This window comes from Syngnathus leptorhynchus, chromosome 1 (assembly GCF_054491065.1).
Source record: "Syngnathus leptorhynchus isolate UIUO chromosome 1, UIUO_Slep, whole genome shotgun sequence".
Classification (NCBI taxonomy): Eukaryota; Metazoa; Chordata; class Actinopteri; order Syngnathiformes; family Syngnathidae; genus Syngnathus; species Syngnathus leptorhynchus.
This window is the reverse complement of record NC_141195.1, coordinates 1293884-1316531: the sequence shown is the minus strand read 5'-3', so window position 1 is coordinate 1316531 and position 22648 is coordinate 1293884. Positions and strand designations below refer to the sequence as shown.

Genomic DNA, 22648 nt, shown 5'->3' with positions numbered 1-22648 from the left:
TTTTCCATAGTTGTGTCCTCCATGGCTAGATTTGATTTGATAGAACTTCCCACAGTAGGGAAATTCACTTGTCACAGCAGCGCATATGAGTGCAAGAATAATACGAGTGCAAGAATAAAACAAGTGCCAACATTTCAAAAAAGGGTAAATAATGAATAATAATAATAATTAAATGAATGACAGCTGATTGTGCAGTCTGTCAATCTTGACCTTAGACTTAATTTTTAATTTCATTTCTTTTCTTTTAGGTTGTTGTAGGCTCTCATGTTACCATTACGATGATCCATCTTTTCAATTTGTCATTCATTTTCTTCTTGCAGCCATGTTCGGGGAGGTTGGCTTCAGTCCTGGGTATATTACATTTAATTTTTAACTTCGTGTTGCTTGACTATAATCTATTTTCCTTCTAATGTCCTGAGAGAATTAATACTCTCCTTCACTCCTTTGTTGCATGCTAAGTGTGCACACTATGTGACCAAACAGCATGTGACTACATGAGGTGGAGTCCGTTATTATTCATAATGTAATTGTCTGTTCGTCCATCCTCTACCCATCCTCGTTATTTTAAAAGCAGTTTTGTTTTTGCTTCCATCACTGATTGGTCCATCCATCCATTGTCAGTCTGTATAAGAAAAACAAAACAAAGTCATAGTCCAACAAATGAGAAATCCAATTTGACGAAAATAACGGCGTGCCAAAGAGTTCTACAAAGACTCACATTCACTATAGCCCAAGGTTGGCCTGCAAGTAGTGAGTGCAGTCATATTGTAAAGAATCATTGATAAACGTTTCAGATATTAACTTATGGCCATGCCTATTCGAGGCATGGCTTCATCCTGGCCAAATTTTCCATCTTTGCCACGTTTAAATATCCATCCGTCTCTCCGTCCATCCATCCATCCATCCGTCCGTCCGTCCGTCCGTTCGTCCGTCTGTCCATCCGCCCATCCATCTTCTGCTTATCCAGGGTCGGGTCGCGGGGGCAGCAGCCTTAGGAGGGACTCCCGGACTTCCCTCTCCCCAGCCACTTCATCCAGCTCATCCTGGGGGATCCCAAGGCTTTCCCACCCTATCTCTAAGGGAGAGCCCGGACACCCTGCAGAGGAAACTCATTTCGGCTGCTTGTATCCTGGATCTCATTCTTTCGGTCACAGCCCAAAGCTCGTGACAATCGGTGAGGGTAGGAGCGTAGATCGACCGGTAAATCGGCTCAGCTCTCTCTTCACCATGACGGACCAGTACAGAGTCTGCATTACTGCCGACGCTGCACCGATCCGCCTGGCGATCTCGCGCTCCATCCTGCCCTCTCTCGCGAACAAGACCAAGAAAAATACTCCTCCACTTGGGGCAGGATTTCATCCCCGATCCGGAGGGGGCATTTTCCGACCGAGGACCATGGACTCAGATTTGGAGGTGCTGACCCTCATCCTGACCACTTCACACTCGGCTGCGAACCGCTCCAGTGAGAGCTGGAAATCACGGCCTGAAGAAGCCAACAGCACCCCATCATCCGCAAAAAGCAGAGACGCGATGCTGAGGTCCCCAAACCAGACCCCCTCAACGCCTCGGCCGCGCCTAGAAATTCTGTCCATAAAAATTATGAACAGAATCGGTGACAAAGGGCAGCCTTGGCGGAGTCCAACCCTCACTGGGAACGAATCCGATTTATTGCCGGAAATGCGGACCAAACGCTGGCATCGGTGATACAGGGACCGAACCGCCCTTATCAGTTGGCTCGGCACCCCGTACTCCCGAAGCACCCTCCACAGAACCTCCCGAGGGACACGGTCAAACGCCTTCTCCTAGTCCACAAAACACATGTGGACTGGTTGGGCGAACTCCCATGCACCCTCGAGGATCCTGCCGAGGGTGTAGAGCTGGTCCACTGTTCCACGGCCAGGACAAAAGCCACACTGCTCCTCTTGAATCCGAGGTTTGACCTCCCGACGGATCCTCCTCTCCAGCACCCCTGAATAGACCTTACCAGGGAGGCCGAGGAGTGTGATTCCCCTGTAATTTGAACACACCCTCCGGTCCCCCTTCTTAAAGAGGGGAACCACCACCCCAGTCTACCAATCCAGAGGCACCGTCCCTGATGTCCACGCAATGCTGTAGAGGCGTGTCAGCCATGACAACCCCACAACATCCAGAGCCTTTAAGAACTCAGGGCGGATCTCATCCACCCCCGGGGCCCTGCCACCAAGGAGTTTTTTAACTACCTCAGTGACTTCGACCCCAGAGATTGGAGAGTCTGCCTCAGAGTCTCCAGGCCCTGCTTCCACAATGGAAGGCGTGTCAGTGAAATTGAGGAGGTTTTCAAAGTATTCTCCCCACCAACTCACGACGTCCTGAGTCGAGGTCAGCAACACACCATCTCCACTGTAAACGGTGTTGACCGTGCACTGCTTCCTCCTCCTGAGACGCCGGATTTCCTCGGAGCCGTCCGGAAGTCATTCTTCATGGCCTCGCCAAACTCCTCCCACGCCCGGGTTTTTGCCTCTGCTTGGCCATCCGGTACCTGTCAGCTGCCTCCAGAGTCCCGCAGGCCAAAACGGCCCGATAAGACTCCTTCTTCAGCTTGACGGCATCCCTTACCGCCAGTGTCCACCAGCGGGTCCGGGGATTGCCGCCACAATAGGCACCAATGGCCTTACGGCCACAGCTCCGGTCGGCTGCCTCAACAATGGAGGCGTGGAACATGGTCCACTCGGACTCAATGTTGACCGCCTCCCCTTGGACGCGGGAAAAGCTCTGCCGGAGGTGGGAGTTGAAGCTCTTCCTGACAGGGGATTCTGCCAGATGTTCCCAGCAAACCCTCACAGAGCGTTTGGGCCTGCCAGGTCGGACCGGCATCTTCCCCCACCATCGAAGCCAACCCACCACCAGGTGGTGATCAGTTGACAGCTTCGCTCCTCTCTTCACCCGTGTGGCCACAAATCCGACACGACTACAAAGTCGATCATCGAACCGCGGCCTAGGGTGTCCTGGTGCCAAGTGCATACATGGACACCCTTATGTTTGATCATGGTGTTCATTATAGAAAATCTGTGTCGAGCACAGAAGTCCAACAATAGAACACCGCTCGGGTTCAGATCAGGGGGGCCGTTCCTCCCAATCACGCTGTTAGGGTTGAATAGATTAGGTTGATCATATTATGTTGGAATGTAATCAGTAATAATTAACCTAAGCTTGTCCTGTCTTAACAAAGTAGTAGAACAAAGTGCTAAGATCCTTTGCACTGATTGACCAATTGTAGAAGACGCAATCAAAGTTGTTCTGTCTACTCAACATCGTAAAACATCCCCCGCTATGATGTGATCAGAGGCCAGGTGTTTCACCCCCACCTTGGCCACCACACATGTAAATTGTCACCCCCACCCTTCTTCTCTCAATAAATACTGTCTTGCAGGAATGCAACGGCAGACTTTGTTCGGACATTGCTGTGTCTACAGCAACGAACAAATTCTCCACTTGCAGAATTTGTTCGGACATTGTTGTATCTACAATGACGAACAGGTTCTCCACGTGCAAGTGTTCAAAAGGGCATACTGTCTCGTGTGGTTCTTGCACAATAAGTTAGAGTCGGAACATCTCTAACATTTTGGTGCCGTGACCCGGATCCAACATACCCACTGCTGATCGACGGAGGACGACGTGCTGCATTGTCGACAAGCCAGCGTCCATTAGGAGGACCTGGTAAAGAAAAGACCTGGCAAGTAAATTCTTCGCTGGGCCAGCATCTAAGGTCTGCCTTCGTCGAACAACAGTGGATTGACGGAATCCGGCAGTGCAACGAACCAGGTGACAAGTAAGTTAAAGCCCTAAAAATTGTGTGATTGTGTTGTTGTGAAAGGGGTTGAAATAAAAAAAATAAATAAATAAATAAAAAAATAAAAATAAAAAGTTACGGCTTTGGTTTGTCCGAGCTATGAGATACGGCTCTGGTTTGTCCGAGCTATGAGATACGGCTTTGGTTTGTCCGAGCTATGAGATACGGCTTTGGTTTGTCCGAGCTATGAGATACGGCTCTGGTTTGTCCGAGCTATGAGATACGGCTTTGGTTTGTCCGAGCTATGAAGTTTACGGCTTTGGTTTGTCCGAGCTATGAGATACGGCTTTGGTTTGTCCGAGCTATGAGATACGGCTTTGGTTTGTCCGAGCTATGAGATACGGCTTTGGTTTGTCCGAGCTATGAAGTTTACGGTTTGGTTTATCCGAGCTATGAGATACGGCTTTGGTTTGTCCGAGCTAAGAAACAGCTGGGGTTCTCGCCCCAGGGGAAGGAACAGGCTAAGAAAAAAACAGAGCTTTTTCTTAATTGAAGAAGGGCATAGATTCTTTTTTGGTCTGTTTTTCCGAGCTGTTTGCATGAAAGTTGTGTGGTTGAGAGTGTGAATGGTAGTATAAATTAAAAAAAAAAAAAAAAAAAAAAAAACAGGACTAGCAAAAACCAACGGTAATACACAGGCTAGTAATTTTGTTGAAGGGTAAATTTAATCCTGCATTGAGGCCTTGCAAGACTCCTGTTTTTCCGGTCCAAAAGGACCAATAAAATTGATTGGCGAATCTGCACCTAATGTGCTTGACCCACACACGCTTCTAAACACTTTTTAAGGCAGCAGCAATTGCGACACATGGGCCTTGCCATGTGTCGACAGGAGGGATGAGGTCAATTCATGGTCAATTCACTACCTTTGGTTTAGATGCTTACTTTAAAAAAAAAAAGGTCAATTCACTACCTTTGGTTCAGATGCTTACTTAAAAAAAAAAGGTCAATTCACTACCTTTGGTTCAGATGCTTACTTAATTTTTTTTTGTAAAGCATGTCCTGTTTGTGTAAAACATAATCCACAAGGAAACATGAGACCTAAGAGAGGCTCATTTCCAAAACCATCTTACCCATTCCAAATCATGCACATGGATTTTATTGGACTCACAGAAAAGAACCTGTGATCAAACTCTTTTGGATTAATGTCAACGCAACTGTTAAAGGACGAACGTTGCCGCAAGTGGCCTACACAGAGAGACCAGCTGAAGTGAACTATACATGTTACATCCAAGGAAACAAGACCCACAAATGCATCAACGACGACTGCTCTCCAGGAGGACACTGGATGGGAGCTTTGGATGTCACTGCTAAGTGTCAGGATGAGAGAGCCATTTCAAGTGGTTGTCCGATGCTGCCCGCCAACTGGACAAGTGTGTGCACCAGTGTGGGTGACAGACCACACCTACAGGATACAACATCATCAGCTGACGACAGCACGCAACTCTTCTGCACGTCGACGCAGGACTGTTGTGACCTTTGACTCTCATGATCCTGTCTGGGGGTGGTTCTGGACTTGATGACTGCAACACGACGGTTCCAGCAAGGAAGCAGATCCACCATCGACAGCGTCCCCGCCCCCAATTCAAATAGAGGCAGAATAATCCTCTTCCCCCTTGGTGGCCAGGTAGTCTACCCTGGCCACTGAAGACTGAAGACGACAACCACACGGCAGACACTTCCAGGTTCTCCCCCGACGAAGCAGTGCTGCAGAGGGGGTGAGAATTGTGCTCACCCTCCAACAGTGGGCGTGCCAAGCCCCCGACGGCTGAACAATCACGAGCAATTTTTGTCTTGACTGTTGTTATTGGTAACATTCTGGTCGCCTAAGGCAGAGGGACCGTGTGAGACTTTTCCTGCATTATAACATCTTGCCGCAGGTTTTTCACTCACACACTAAAATTGATCTACGTAGATTGCAATGATGCTGTTTAGCCATACATGGCTTACAGACACTTAATGATTTGGCCATCGAAAATGCTTCGCAAGTGATGGGTGCAATGATACGCTGTTTCTGTGTTTTTGTTGTTTTGTTTTTTTTGTTTTTTAAATTGTTTTTCTTGACAACATCATATGATAAACAGGAGGGATATGTTAGGGTTGAATAGATTAGGTTGATCATATTATGTTGGAATGTAATCAGTAATAATTAACCTAAGCTTGTCCTGTCTTAACAAAGTAGTAGAACAAAGTGCTAAGATCCTTTGCACTGATTGACCAATTGTAGAAGACGCAATCAAAGTTGTTCTGTCTACTCAACATCGTAAAACATCCCCCGCTATGATGTGATCAGAGGCCAGGTGTTTCACCCCCACCTTGGCCACCACACATGTAAATTGTCACCCCCACCCTTCTTCTCTCAATAAATACTGTCTTGCAGGAATGCAACGGCAGACTTTGTTCGGACATTGCTGTGTCTACAGCAACGAACAAATTCTCCACTTGCAGAATTTGTTCGGACATTGTTGTATCTACAATGACGAACAGGTTCTCCACGTGCAAGTGTTCAAAAGGGCATACTGTCTCGTGTGGTTCTTGCACAATAAGTTAGAGTCGGAACATCTCTAACACACGCCCTTCCAGGTCTCACTATCATTGCCCACGTGAGCATTGAAGTCACCCAATAGAACGATGGAGTCACCAAAAGGAGCACTCTCCAGCACTTCCTCCAGGGACTCCAAGAAGGGTACTCTGAGCTGCCGTTCGGTGCATAGACACAAACAACAGTCAGGACCTGTCCCCCCAGCCGAAGGCGTAGGGAGGCTACCCTCTCGCTCACCGGGGTGAACCCCAATGTGCAGGCACCCAGCCAGGGGGCAATAAGTATGCCTACACCTGCTCGACACCTCTCACCGTGGGCAACTCCAGAGTGGAAGAAAGTCTAGCCCCTCTCGAGAGGGCTTGTACCAGAGCCCAAACTATGTGTGGAGGCAAGACCGCCATGGTCCCCGCCTTTGGCCGCTGCCCAGCTCACTTTGCACCCGACCCCTTTGGCCACTCCTACAGGTGGTGAACCCATGGGAAGGGGGACCCACGTTTTCTTTTCGGGCTATGCCCGGCCGGGCCTCATGGGCGAAGGGCCGGCGACCAGGCTAACTGTTTAAATATTCTCCCGGTAATGTTTGAATGACATCCATCCATCCATCCATTTTCTGAACCGCTTTGTCCCCACGGGGGTCGCGGGCATGCTGGAGCCTATCAAACCGTCATCGGGCAGGAGGCGGGGGACACCCTGAACTGGTTGCCAGCCAATCGCAGGGCACACAGAGACTAACAACCATCCACACTCGCACTCACACTTAGGGGCAATTTGGAGTCCTCAATCGGCCTACCAAGCATGTTTTTGAGATGTGGGAGGAAACCGGAGCACCCGGAGAAAACCCACGCGGACACAGGGAGAACATGCAAGCTCCACACAGGGAGGGCCGGAGGTGGATTCAAACCCGCACCCTCCTAACTGTGAGGTGGACGTGCTACCCAGTGCTCCACCGAACTGCTTGAATGAACATCATATAATAATAACAATAATAATAAAAATAAAAATAAAAACGTACTGATTTTATGTAGCACTTTCCAGGACTCCCTAGGACAACCGAGGAGAAACAGCTGCCAAACCAGGCTAGGCTGTTCTTCTGGATGAGGGGTTGTATCTTGATTTTCCAAGCACAAAACGTTCTGTTCCAGGGTCCAATTGACCATTATGAAAGGTTACATTTTAATAAAGTAGTTAGCCTCAATGTCATGTACAAGAAGAAATTCTACAATTTGGTCATCAACAGGAAGTGCAGTGCAGACACCATGTCACTGAGTCAGCTGGCGTGTGGTGGTGGTGACATTTGTGGAAGTGATGAGTCAGAGGTGGGGCTTGCTACTCTGCAGAAGCAACTGATGTGTCCCATCTGCTTGGAGCTTCTCCACAAGCCCATCGTCATCTTGCCGTGCCAGCACAACCTGTGCAGGAGATGTGCCAATGAGCTCTACCAGGTCAGTGCCTTAGTTACCATTTCTTGTTCTATGGATGCAGACATATTAATACAGAAATGTTCACCTTCTGCTGGACGCTTTCGATTGCATAACTATTAGTTCAGCTTATATGCATTTCCGTGACAACCACCTCAGCAACTTGCAAATCTTTCCCCTCACATATACTGTACATCGCAATGAAACTCAAATATTACAAAAAGAGCATGCCAACCCTATTAGAAATCACTGTGCAACCCCCTTTGTATGTCACTAGAGCTGACACACACCCAAACCCCCGCAAAAACGCAAAACTTATTACATGTTCATTCTTAATTGTGTGAAGGCCTCAACCTTTTTAGATGATTCAAACTGTTCCAACATATACCTTGTCGCAATCGCCAAGGTACTGCCAACCCCGGCCCCGCCGACGGGAGTCCATGATTTGGGCGGGGTGGGGGGCTCGGCTGGAGGGAAGAACATGCTGGACCGGACAGGTTTGATCTGGGAGACATGGAATGTGGGATGAATCCAGAGGGTCAGAGGTAGATGTAGATGGACTGCAGAGGGATTGATAACAGATACAATTTTGTACGGGCCAATGAAGCATGGAGCAAGTTTCTTTGATGTGGACTTGAGGGGAATGTCATGGGAGGAGAGCCAGACCCTTTGACCAGGGGAGTATTGTGGAGCCGGTGTACGTTTTCTGTTGGCGTATTTACGGTTCTGTTCGACAGTGCGTTGGAGGGCTTTGATGGCGCTAGACCAGACCTGCATACAGCGGCACATGTGGTGGTGAACAGAAGTGACCAAAATCTCCTTCTCATCAGCAGGGAATAGTGGAGGTTAATAACCATGTGACAATTCAAACGGGTATAAGCCTGTGGCAGCGGAGACCTGCGAGTTGTGCGCATATTCCACCCATGGAAGGAACTTGTTCCACTCGGACGGGTTATGGGAGGTCAGACATCGGAGTGCGGCTTCAAGTTCTTGGTTCATTCGTTCTGTCTGCCATTTGACTGGGGATGGTAACCGGATGTTAGAGAGACCTTTGCACCAAGAGACAGCACGTTCCTTTTTCTCGTTGATGCCAGCCTCGCAAAAATTTCAACAATTTGGCTGGGCCCAAAGTAAGATGAGCAAAATACTTTCTGTTAAAGACAAAAATTCTGCCTACCCCAAGGAAATGTTGACACTTCTGAGCATTAAGATTGAGATTTTTTTTAAATATACTGCTGTAATGCAATAAAAAAACGAATTTTATGTCTTTATCTACAGAGGCCGAAGGAGTCGAAGATTGTTTATTTGTATAACCCTAGACAAGTAGTTCAAGTAGGTGTTTGTTTGTATGAGTAGTTGTTTTGTCAGCCCCAGCTGAGGATTGTCAAGGGGTGCAAAAATGTTTCATAAATGTTTGTCAAACAGGCTTTAAGTAATTATTTGTTCATATGCTATTTGTCAAACAGCTCCAGACATGGGTGCAAGAGTGTTTCAAATAGATTGTCGTACAAGTATTTGTTTACAAAGTACATATTTGTTAAAAAGCCGTAGACAGAGGTGCAAGAGTGTCTTGACGTATTGTTAATTCAAGAAACAGCCTCCATCCATCCATCCATCCATCCATCCATCCATCCATCCATTTTCTGAACCGCTTTGTCCCCACGGGGGTCGCGGGCATGCTGGAGCCTATCCCAGCCATCATCGGGCAGGAGGCGGGGGACACCCTGAACTGGTTGCCAGCCAATCGCAGGGCACACAGAGACTAACAACCATCCGCACTCGCAATCACACCTAGGGGCAATTTGGAGTGCTCAATCGGCCTACCAAGCATGTTTTTGGGATGTGGGAGGAAACTGGAGTGCCCGGAGAAAACCTTTGCATGCAAACTCCACACAGGGTGGGCCGGAGGTGGAATCGAACCCGCACCCTCCTTTATTACCTTTATTAATGTGAGGCGGATGTGCTACCCAGTGCGCCACCGAGCCGCCAAAACAGCCTATATTTTGTTAGAGATGTTCCCACTCTAACTTGTTTTGCAAGAACCACACGAGAGACATTATGCCCTCAAAGCACTTGCAAGTGGAGAATGTGTTCGTTGCTGTAGGTACAGCAATGTTCAAACAAAGTCTGCCTTTAGTCTCTTGCTTGAGCATATTTATTGAGAACCAGTAGGGTGGGGGTGACATTGGACATGTTTGGTGGTCACCTCAGCAACTGGTTAATCAGTGCGGAGGGTCCCAGCCCATTGTTTTACAAGGTCGTGGAAATAGAAACTAGTGGAGCATTTTAGATGACTAACTAAGCAAGAATGTTTCTACACCATTTGGAAAGTTTCAACAACTACCGTAATTTTCGGACTATTAGTCGCTCCGGAGTATAAGTCGTACCACCCATAAAATGCACAATAACGTGAAAAAAAACATATAAGTCGCTCCGGAGTATAAGTCGCACTTTTGGGGCAAATGTATTTGTCAAAATCCAACACCAAAAACAGACACGAACCAGCAACAACAGCGTGATATACACAAACGAGAGGCTGAGAACGGGCCTAACGTAACATTCAGTTTTTCAAATGATTATTACATAAATAACACGTTTATCAAACCATCTGTGTCACTCCAAATCATAAAATACATCGATCATCGATCGTGTAAACAATGCCGCGTACGCACGCCCTCGGACTCGTGATTTGCATGTCTAATTATTCCACAGACCCATATAACGATATATAAAGTATATTTCAAATAACTATCATATAGCAACATTATTACCAAACCATCTGTCACTCCAAATCATAAAATACATCGATCATCGATCGTGTAAACAATGCCGCGTACGCGCGCCGTCGGACTCGTGATCTGCATGTTTAATTATTCCACAGACCCATATAACGATATATAAAGTATATTTCAAATAACTATCATATAGCAACAATATTACCAAACCATCTGTCACTCCAAATCATAAAATACATCGATCATCGATCGTGTAAACAATGTCGCGTACGCGCGCCGTCGGACTCGTGATTTGCATGTTTGGCATGATGTGTGCTCGCATGCTGTCCATCACAAGCAGAGCTTGCATCCTAAATTGCATGGCTGCCCCTACTGTTTTTTTTTTTTTTTTTACATCACCACACTACATTCTCTTCACCAGACCTGTGCTTTTTAAAAACTCAAAAAAACAGCGCTTTCCCCTCCCAGTTGTTGCGTCACGGCCAATGGTGAAATTTAAATCACCCTCATTCAGTTTAGTTTGAAAATAACTATATTTCTTTTTCAGTTTTTTTTTTTTTTGTTTTGTTGATTTGTTTCATGAACTTGAATATTGTGCTTTAAAGTGTGAATTGCTTTATTCGTTTTTTCAGTGTATTAAAAATAATATGTGAGGTGATCAACTGTACTAGTAAGTAATGTGTTAATGATCAAGTAAATTTTTTTGAAAAAAAAAACACATATAAGTCGCTCCTGAGTATAAGTCGCCCCCCCACCCAAACTATGAAAAAAAACGCGACTTATAGTCCGAAAATTACGGTAAATGGTTCATTTTTGTCAGAGTCAAGGAAAGGTAAAAGGTTTAAACAAAGTTAATAATTCTAGTCTACATTCCAACATAATCATACGATCAAGATAATTTGTAAACCCTAACACATTTTCAACTAAATTGTTTATCAAACAGCCTTTGAGGGGTGAAAGTGTTATAGAGAGCATAAGAATTCTCGAAAACCAGCCCTAAGAAACTGTGATATACCAGAGTTGAAAGAGTGTCACAAAGTTATAACCCCTTGCAAAAAAGTCCCCGAAGGATGTGTCGAATCTCAAGAAGAGATCAAAAACCAGTGCACAAAAAAAATAAAATTTCAACAAACCAGAGGGGGAAAAAAACGTCAGAAAGGATAAAAAATGTTTGGGAAGATATCTTATGATATGACAAGATGAAACATATTCCTATGGTATAAGTTTGAACAAGATAGTTAAGAAAAAGTGTGTGATTGATCTTATCTTGTAATGTTTGGTCTACCTTGTAGAGACATTACAAGCGTGACTGTTATGTGTTAAAGGAGAACTAGAGAAAATGTTGACCTTTATTAGATGTTTTCATACCTCAAATGATGAAACAGTGACTTACAAATAGTTTAATGGGAACGTTTTGATGGCCTGGTGGTGTTTGTATTGCTATTACTGACACGAAAAATGTTGAGGAGGGTGGCAGGAACCCTGAAGAACTACAAATGTGCTAACATGCTTTACAGTATATGTCACTTCCCCCTTTCCTTGTAAAGAGAGTTGATGCTTATGTCAGCTTATGTCAGCAGTAATTGCCTACGGGCAATTACTGCTGACATAAGCTGTTCAACATCCGATGAAACAGCTGCAAGATGTTATAAACATAATAAAAACATTTAATTTAAATAAGGCTGACAATCATGTGATCCCCCTCTCGGATTTTAAAAACATGTCCCTTGAAAGCCTTAGACAATTGGTAAGCGCAGCTTAAGAGACAATTTGCTGACTCTAACAAATGAATTGAACCTCTTTAGTCTGGTTTGAGTGCTAACCACTCTACTGAGACAGCTCTTGCTAAAGTGACCAATGGTCTCCTCTTAGCTATGGACTCAAACACCTCATCAATACTATTATTACTCGTTCTTAGTGTTGCCGTCGACACTGTCAATCACATTTTATTAGATCACCTTGAAAACTGCATTGGTATTTCAAGGACAGCATTTTCTTGGTTTAGTTCTTCTCTCTCAGAGAGGACCCACCACGTGGTCCATAGCAACAAGACCTCTCAGCTCATTAATGTGGTGTCCTGCGGAGATCGGCACTCAGATCTGTACTTTTTTTTTTCTGCACCGCTTGTCCCCACGGGGGTCACGGTCGTGCTGTAGCCTATCCCAGCTGTCACACCTACGAGCAAGTTGGAGTGCTCAATCAGCCTACTGTCCATGTTTTTGGGATGTGGGAGGAAATCGGAGGACCCGGAGAAAACCCACGCAGGTACAGGGAAAACATGCAAACTCCACACAGGCAATGGAATCGAACCTGCACCCTCCAAACTGTGAGGCGGATGTGTTACCCAGTCACCAACATGATGTTTATTACTTGTATGATTCCGCTTGGGGACATTGTCAGTAAATATAACATTATTTTTTTTTCAAGTTTTAGTCTTGTTGTGCGGATGTCATCCAATTATATATGCCGTTAGAAATGACCCAACAGCACTCAGTACCAGAATACAGAGCCGAGGTGAGGCGAAAGAGCTGCGGAGGGATCCCCCGGAGCTCTAGGAGTCTCCACAGGGCGTCTCTACTAACCGAGTCGAATGCCTTCTTGAAGTCGATATAGGCTGCTAGTAGCTTTCTATCGAATTTTCGGAGGCACTTTGTCAGGAGACGGAGAGCGAGGATACGGTCGACGGTGGATCTCTATCCATCCATCCATCCATCCATTTTCTTCCGCTTACCCGGGTCGTGGGGGCAGCAGCTTTAGGAGGGACTCCCAGACATCCCTCTCCCCAGCCACTTCATCCAGCTCATCCCGGGGGATCCCAAGGTGTTCCCAGGCCAGCCAAGAAACAAAGTCTCTCCAGCGCGTCCTGGGTCGTCCCCGGGGTCTCCTACCGGTGGGACATGCCCGGAACACCTCCACAGGGAGACATCCAGGAGGCATCCTGATGAGATGCCCGAGCCACCTCATCTGGCTCCTCTCAACGTGGAGGAGCAGCGGCTCTACTCCGAGTCTCTCCCGGATGACCGAGCTTCTCACCCTATCTCTAAGGGAGAGCCTGGACACCCTGCGGAGGAAACTCATTTCGGCCGCTTGTATCCTGGATCTCGTTCTTTCGGTCACGACCCATAGCTCGTGACCATAGGTGAGGGTAGCAGCGTAGATTGACTGGTAAATCGAGAGCTTTGCCATTTGGCTCAGCTCTCTCTTCACCACGACGGACCGGTACAGAGTTCGCATTACTGCCGACGCTGCATCGATCCGCCTGTCGATCTCGCGCTCCATCCTGCCCTCACTCGTGAACAAGACCCCAAGATACTTGAACTCCTCCACTTGGGGCAGAATCTCATCCCCGATCCGGAGAAGGCATTCCACCCTTTTCTGACCGAGGACCATGGACTCTGATTTGGAGGTGCTGACCCTCATCCCGACCGCTTCACACTCGGCTGCGAACCGCTCCATTGAGCGCTGGAGATCACGGCCTGAAGAAGCTAACAGCACCACGTCATCTGCAAAAAGCAGTGACGCGATGCTGAGATCCCCAAACCGGACCCCCTCAACGCCTCGGCTGCGCGTAGAAATTCTGTCCATAAAAATTATGAACAGAATCGGTGACAAAGTGCAGCCTTGGCGGAGTCCAACCCTTCCTGGGAACGAATCTGACTTACTGCCTCGATGATACAGGGGACCTGACTGCCCTTATCAGTTGGCTCGGTATCCCGTACTACCGAAGCACCCTCCACAGATCTTCCTGAGGAACACGGTCGAACGCCTTCTCCAAGTCCACACAACACATGTGGACTGATTGGGCGAACTTCCATGCCCGCTCGAGGATCCTGTAGAGACTGTCCACTGTTCCACGGCCAGGACGAAAGCCACACTGCTCCTCCTGAACCCGAAATTCGACCTCCCACGGACCCTCCTCTCCAACACCCCTGAATAGACTTTCCCAGGCAGGCTGAGGAGTATGATTCCCCTGTAATTGGATGACACCCTCCGGTCCCCCTTATTAAAGAGGGGAATCACCACCCCAGTCTGCCGATCAAGAGGCACCGTCCCTGATGTCCACGCAATGTTATAAAGGCGTGTCAGCCATGACACAACATGCAGAGGCTTTAAAAACTCTGGGCGGATCTCATCCACCCCTGGGGCCTTTCCCCCGAAGAGTTTTTTAAATACCTCAGTGACTTCGACCCCAGAGATTGGAAAGTCCGCCTCAGAGTCTCCAAGCTCTGCTTCCACAATGGAAGGCATGACGGTGGAATTGAGGAGGTCTTCCCAAGTATTCTCCCCACTGACTCACAACGTCCCGAGTCGAGGTCAGCAGCACGCCATCTCCACTGCAAACAGTGTTGACGGTGCACTGCTTCCCCTTCCTGAGACGCCGTATGGTGGACCAGAATTTCCTCGAAGCCGTCCGTTAGTCATTCTCCATGGCCTCGCTAAACTCCTCCTACGCCCGGGTTTTTGCCTCAGCAACTGTCGGAGCCGTGTTCCGCTTGGCCATCCGATACCTATCAGCTACTTCCGGAGTCCCGCAGGCCAAACCGGCCCGATAGAACTTCTTCAGCTTGACGGCATCCCTTACCGCCGGTGTCCACCAGCGGGTTCGGGGATTGCCCCCACGACAGGCACTAACGACCTTATGGCCACAGCTCCGGTCGGCTGCCTCAACAATGGAGGCACGGAACATGGTCCACTCGGACTCAATGTCCCCCGCCTCCTCCGTGATGTGGGAAAAGCTCTGCCGGAGGTGGGAGTTGAAGCTCTTCCTGACAGGGGATTCTGCCAGACGTTCCCAGCAGACCCTCACAGTACGTTTGGGCCTGCCAGGTCGGACAGGCATCTTCCCCCACCATCGGAGCGAACCCACCACCAGGTGGTGATCAGTTGACAACTCCGCCCCTCTCTTCACCAGAGTTTCCAAAACATGCAGCCGCAAATCCGACGACACAACTACAAAGTTGATCATCGAACTGTGGCCTAGGATGTCCTGGTGCCAAGTGCATACATGGACACTCTTATGCTTGAACATAGTCTTCATAATGGACAATCTATGTCGAGCGCAGAAGTCCAATCATAGAACACGGCAGGACCAACCCCCCACCCGAAGGCGGAGGGAGCCTACCCTCTCGTTTGCCGGGGTGAACCTCAATGTACAGGGGCCCAGCTGGGGGGCAATAAGTCAAATATACTCGACGCCTCTCACCGTGGGCTACTCCAGAGTGGAAGAGAGTCCAGCCCCCCTCGATAGGGCTTGTACCAGAACCCAAACTGTGTGTGGAGGCAAGTCCGACTACGTCTAGTCGGACCTTTTTTGCCTCGCACACGAGCTGGGGCGGCTTTCCAGCCAGAGAGGTGACATTCCATGTACTAAGAGCCAGCTTCTGCAGCCGGGGATCAGACTGCCTTTGGCCGCCGCCCAGCTCACAATGCACCTGACCCCTTTGACCCCTCCCACAGGTGGTGAGCCCATGGAAAGGGGGACCCACGTTTCCTTTTCAGGTTGTGCCATGGGCAAAGGCCCGGCCACCAGATGCTAGCCTTCGAGCCCCACCTCCAGGCCTGGCTCCAGAGGGGGGATCCGGTGACCTGTCATATTGACATATTTGCCCCTCTCCCAGGGGGTGAGCCCATGGGAAGGGGGACCCACATTCCCTTTTCGGTCTGTGCCCGGCCGGGCCCCATGGGCGAAGGCCCTGCCACCAGACGCTCGCCTTCGAGGCCCCACTCCAGGCCTGGCTCCAGAGGGGGGCCCCAGTGACCCACGTCCGGGCGAGGGAAAACCAAATCCAATTTTGTTTCTCGTCATAAGGGGCTTTTTGAGCTGTGCTTTGTCTGGCCCCTCACCTAGGACCCTTTTGCCATGACCCTACAGGGGCATGAACCCCCAGACAACATGGCTCCTAGGATTATTGGGACATGCAAACCTCTTCACCACGGTAAGGTGACAACTCACGGAGGGGCAGTGGATCTCTTTGGTGTGAAGCCAGATTGCTCAGGTCGCTGATGCTGTAGACGGTGGTGGCGCATCATGTTCAGAAGTACACGGGCCAAGACTTTGCCAGGCACTGAGAAGAGGGTAACCCCCTGATAGTTGTTGCAGTCCCGGAACGCCACCCTTCCGCTTCCAGATCAGAACAACAATGCCCTGCTTCCAGTCGGTTGGAACGACCCCCGAGAGCAGAGAAGGGAGTCCAACCCCTCAAGGGCAGCCTTACCCCCATGCCTTGAGCATCTCAGTGTGGATAGACACCACAGTTCCCTGGCGCCCCCCCGTCCCCCAGCTGGCTCATTGCCTTTCGGACTGCCTCAAGATTCCAAAAGTGGAGTAAAAATGTAAAAGGTGAGTGAGGGGGAACTAGAAATGAATGTAAAACCACTGAGAACATCAGTCCTGAAAAAGAAGCAACCTCTGACTGATTTAAACCAGTGACCTGCAGGGTTAAGTAGTTCCTTCGCAAGAAAAGATGCAAGTGAAGGGTCACAGCAAGATAACAGCATAGCTCAAGGTATCTATCTAATGTGTGCCAGAGGCCTATTCTAATAATACAATGTTTTTTCCAATACGGTGACAGGTTTTCTTATTTGTATGAAGATTTGCAAAAAACAGGCAATAGTTGCTAAAATGTAGCATCAAACAAATAGATACAATACATTTTGGCCAAATTGTTTATTTCCCGCAGTACCCCTGTTGATCTCTTAAAGCACAATACCATACCAGCCCAGTCTAATACATTGTATTGAGGCTCACAATTCCATCCATGCATCATTCCACTGACACTATTGTGTCCTGCCCATATTGTTTCAGGCTCACATCACCATGGCAGTCAGTAGTGAACACTTTCGCTGTCCATTGTGTCAACATAAGGTGGTCCTCGACCAACACGGTGTCTTCAGCCTGCAACGCAATCTTCTGGTGGAGAACCTTATTGACATCTACAAACAAGTCTGTAGTCACAATAATGAGAGGTGGGATAAAAAAACATGTGGAAGATGTCAACTGGGTTTTCGTTTAGACACCTGGATTCCTCTCCAGGCAACTCCTGCTCCCACCTTCACTTCCTGCTCAGGTTACCTGCTCCCAGCACACTGATGAGAAGGTTAACATCTACTGCATCACCTGCCAGCTTGCAACTTGCTCCCTTTGCAAGGTCTTTGGAGAACATCGGTTCTGCCAGGTGCAACCTCTGACTGATGCCCTGCAGCACAAAAAGGTTCGTTCATACATCCATTCGTCCGCTTGCTCGCTCGTTCATTCATATGTTTGTTGATTTATTTATTTGGATTACACAGTTCATTAACCAGATAATGTGTCCATATATCATTTTTTCATCCATTCATCAATGCATTCATTCATATTATTATTATCTAGTCATCAGTTGTCCATCCTTTCATTCATTCTTTTGTGAAGCTTCTTTTGTTTATACCCAAATCCACCTTCATAAAGAATGAGTTTGGTGTAGAGCAGTAGTAGGTGTTGTAAATTTAGACCAGCCCGAAGCGTCGTACCATAAAATCATATGACATAAACATGTCATAAAATATGTGGCCCTCTGGCACTGTCGTGGGGACCTGGGCGCACGGAGCGTACAGACGGAACACTCAATCCCTTCAACAAAAAGCAATGACATAATTACGTGAGCTCTTTGCATAAACCTCGATGCAAAGGAGCTCCACGTTTTGGGGAGCATTACATGCTAGAAAGGAGTGTACATTACAAAGGAGACCTTCTACTTCATTGTGATCATCAATCAATTTTTATTATTCAGGTATTTTCAAAGCAACTTAATATTGTTGCATTTATTAATTTGCATTAAAAATGAGAGTGCATGATAATTAAATGCTGACACTACAGAAGTGTAAAAAGTGTTCATTTAAGAAAAAGCCACGCAGGTTTTATGATGAAATCATTCATAACGAGAATGCTTTGAGTGAATTGATTTGAATGAATGATTTAAAAAGAATTTCACTTCTGAAGGGTACTGTGGTGAATTGTCTTCATGGCTTCGCTGGTCTTCTCAAAACACTTGGTGAGAAATGCTGGCTTTAAAGAAGGAAATGCTTCGGGGACACACGGCTGGTTGGAAAAATATTTTTATTCAGCCGATGGCAGAAAATGTTCTCTCACGCCCCACAGACACGATGTTCGGAAGCCCCCCCAGACACAATGTTCAAAAAGCCCCCCGTCCGCCAGGCAACGCCTTTCTTATACCTGGCGAGACTCATGATCTCATCACTTTGAATAGTAACTACTTTTTGAGACCCCCGTGCATGTGTTGGCTGCCTGTCCTTACAAGGCCCTCAACGTTGTTGTTCTTGTGGTCCCGAACAACTGGTCATTCTAAAATATGTTGTGCATCTACATTACTGAAACCAAAGCACCCTGTCCACACAAATAGGCCTGTGCTTGGCCTGAGGCATGATCCCGGCCCTGTGAATGCAACATACAGGCAAAAATATACCACAGTACTTTTGTCCTAAGCAAAGTGACAGGTGGTGGGGAGGGGGGATAAAATTGTAACAAGAACTATAAAAATGTCAACCCATTAGAATAGGTACCACCCTCCCATTTTGCAAAAGGTGGGCCCTGGACATCGATTGACTCTTTCTGTGTCTTCCTGGGGGTCTGTTCATAAAATCTTTCATCACCTCCTTCATTTAATTTATTATTTTAATCTTGACAATAGATTCTCATTTGCAATATCAATTATCTGCAGACAGCAAAAAATATAGTTAGATATTTACAAGTTAATTTACAATGGTAATAGTTTGAGGAATGTCAGTTTGAATATACATTTTCATCTAACCAAATCTGGTTTCCTTTACAAAACGTTTGGAGACCCCTGGTGTAGAGGAATAAGGCCATCAAAACTATTGAATAAATAAAGCAAACCTTTTATTTCCCGAGAGCAAGCAACTCCGTCGTCTGCACGACTTGCCTGCCCCCTCAATAAAATCCCCACTGAGTGTAATGCTTTCAGACATCTTTTGGCAGGCAATATTTTTATCGCACATCATCATCATTTCTTCATCACTGTCGAAGAAAGCTCAGCGCTGCCTGTACTTCCTGTGGAAACTCAGGCGAGCAGATGCTCCACCAGCCATCATGACCACATTCTAACGTGGCACCATTGAGAGCGTCCTCTCCAGTTGTATCGCTGTGTGTGGTTGTAGCTGCACTGAATACAACATGAAGGCCCTGCAGTGCATAGTGAACACAGCCGGTAGGATTATTGGTGCTTCACTTCCCTCCCTGAAGGACATTTACACCTCCCATCTCACCCGCAAGGTGACCTCGATTGTGTGTGATGTGAGTCACCCCGCTCAGACTTTGTTTGATCTGCTGCCCTCTGGGAAGAGGTACAGAAGCCTGCGCTCCCGCACCACCAGACTCATTAACATCTTCATACTCCAGGCTGTTAGAATCCTAAACTCTCTCCACCCTCAGCTGCATAACGTCCTGACCTTTTGGGCCACATTGGCTGCCTTGCACTACTCTCGCGCTATATTCTGACTGTCTGCTGTATGCACACTTGCTCCATTTTTGCTCCTCTTATTGTTTATTTTATTATATTTATTCATCGCTCTTGTTTATTCATTGTATGTGCCTTCTTGTTTTTACTTTTTGTGTTGTTTTTTTGGATGTTTTGTTACATGTCTTGTCACCTTGGGATAGTAACGCAATTTCGATCTCTTTGTGTGTCTTGGCATGTGAAGAAATTGACAATAAAGCTGACTTTGACTTTGATCTATTTTGAAGGAGGAGCTGAGAGAAGCTGTGGCTTCCATGATGGAGATCAACCAGAACATTGGAGCACTGATGGATGAATTTGAAGAGAAGTGCAGGAAAATTGAGGTGGGACCACCTTATTGACTTGTCATGGTCTACACATTGAAAACAATCACGACATTTCTGAGAAAAAAAAAATCTTATATACTGTACATCTGTACTTTTAAGTGTTTGACTGTAAGGGCAGATTATATAAGGTTTTATGAGTTTTGGATTTTTATTTTGTTTTTCAAATGTATTTAGTTTTAATTATTTTTTCGAAAAGTTGCTGATGATGTAGGAGTACACTTGCCTGACTGGTGTGCGGGCAGCGTGGGGTCGATTCCCATTCAGTGTTTATGTGCATGTAAGTGTGGCTGGTTGTTTGTCACTATGTGCACCCTGACCAGTACAGGGTGTAGTGGTCCTTTGCCAAATGTCAGCTGCGATTGACTCAATGGCCGCCATAACCTTAACATGATAAGCAGTATTGAAAATGGGTGGATGGATAGTTTGCATGTAGAATTGCATGAGATTGAAGTTTTCATGTAGTAGCAGCAGCAGACCGGTTAAATGGCTTTGCATCTGGAATTGCACAAGATTTTATCCATCATCAAGGAGTAGCATATTCAATATTATTAAAGTTGTTATTAAAGTGTCATGCCCAATGTTCCCTCTAATTTTTCAAGTGTCTGTGCAAACACATAAGCTCCCTGTGCATGCCGTGGACCACTGTGTGCAACACGAGATGAAACAAACAAACAAATAAGCAAATAAATAAATAAATTAATTCATTAATCAATTACCCCTCCGTGAGTTGTCACCTTATAGTAGTGGAGGGGTTTGTGCGCCCCTAGGAGCCATAAGGGTGTCCATGTGTGCACTTGGCACCAGGACACCCTAGGCCGCAGTGTAATGATCGACTTTGTAGTCGTGTCATCGGATTTGCGGCCGCATGTTTTGGACACTCGGGTGAAGAGAGGGGCGGAGCTGTCAACTGATCACCACCTGGTGGTGGGTTGGCTCCGATGGTGGGGGAAGATGCCGGTCTGACCTGGCAGACCCAAACGCTCTGTGAGGGTCTGCTGGGAACGTCTGGCAGAATTCCCTGTCAGGAAGAGATTCAACTCCCACCTCCGGCAGAGCTTTTCCCACGTCCCGGGGGAGGCGGGAGACATTGAGTCCGAGTGGACCATGTTCCGTGCCTCCATTGTTGAGGTAGCAGACCGGCGCTGTGGCCGTAAGGTTGTCAGTGCCTGTCATGGCAGCAATCCCCAAACCCGCTGGTGGACACCGGCGGTAAGGGATGCCGTCAAGCTCAAGAAAGAGTCCTATCAGGCTGTTTTGGCCTGTGGGACTCCGGAAGCAGCTGACCGGTACCAGAGGGCCAAGCAGAACGCAGCTTCGGCGGTTGCTGAGGCAAAAACCTGGCCGTGGGAGGAGTTTGGCGAGGCCATGGAGAATGACTTCCGGACAGCTTCGAAGAAATTTTGATCCACCATCCGGCGTCTCAGGAGGGGGAAGCAGTGCACAGTCAGCACTGTTTACAGTGGAAATGGCGTGCTGCTGACCTCTACTCTGGACATTGTGAGTCGGTGGGGAGAATACTTCGAAGACCTCCTCAATGCCACCGACATGCCTTCCATTGTGGAAGCAGGGCCTGGAGACTCTGCGGCGGACTCTTCAATCTCTGGCTCTGGATGTTGTGGGGCTGTCATGGTTGACACGGCTCTACAGCATTGCATGGACATCGGGGACGGTGCCTCTGGATTGGCAGACTGGGATGGTGGTTCCCCTCTTTAAGAAGGGGGACCGGAGGGTGTGTTCCAATTACAGGGGAATCACACTCCTCAGCCTCCCTGGTAAGATCTGGAAGCTGGAGAGGAGGATCCGTCGGGAGGTCGAACCTCGGATTCAGGAGTAGTGGTGTTGCTTTCGTCCTGGCCGTAGAACAGTGGACCGGCTCTATACCCTCGGCAGGATCCTCGAGGGTGCATGGGAGTTCGCCCAACCAGTCCACATGTGTTTTGTGGACTTGGAGAAGGCGTTCCGGGCATGTCCCACCAGTAGGAGACCTCGGGGACGACCCAGGACGCGCTGGAGAGACTATGTCTCTCAGCTGGCCTGGAAACGCCTTGGGATCCCCCGGGATGAGCTGGATAAAGTGGCTGGGGAGAGGGAAGTCTGGGAGTCCCTCCTAAAGCTGCTGCCCCCACGACCCAACCCCGGATAAGCGGAAGAAGATGGATGGATGGATGGATGGATGGATGGATTAGTTCATTAAAAATATTGTCAACAATAACTTTAACTTGCTCGGGGTCGGATTTTGTTTTGTGTGACAACTCGTTCCTCTTCTGTCGG

The 22648-nt window shown here is 47.7% G+C and overlaps 1 protein-coding gene and 1 long non-coding RNA gene across 2 annotated transcripts in view; one reads left to right on the top strand and one right to left on the bottom strand.

The window, feature by feature from the left end:
• Positions 1–4404: 4404 nt before the first annotated feature.
• Positions 4405–5324, bottom strand: LOC147061379 (uncharacterized). Its single transcript, XR_015068006.1, has 2 exons — positions 4785–5324; positions 4405–4692 (listed from the first exon to the last, which is right to left on the bottom strand). It is a non-coding gene; the product is annotated as an uncharacterized LOC147061379 (long non-coding RNA).
• A 1773-nt stretch (positions 5325–7097) lies between these two features.
• Positions 7098–22648, top strand: part of LOC147061378 (tripartite motif-containing protein 54-like) — a 30673-nt gene continuing 15122 nt past the window's right edge. Inside the window, exons 1-4 of the mRNA XM_085913264.1 lie at positions 7098–7810; positions 17327–17487; positions 17555–17732; positions 20279–20374. Coding sequence (XP_085769390.1) covers positions 7463–7810; positions 17327–17487; positions 17555–17732; positions 20279–20374 — 783 coding nt within the window. The 5' untranslated portion in view covers positions 7098–7462. The remainder of the gene's footprint in view (positions 7811–17326; positions 17488–17554; positions 17733–20278; positions 20375–22648) is intronic.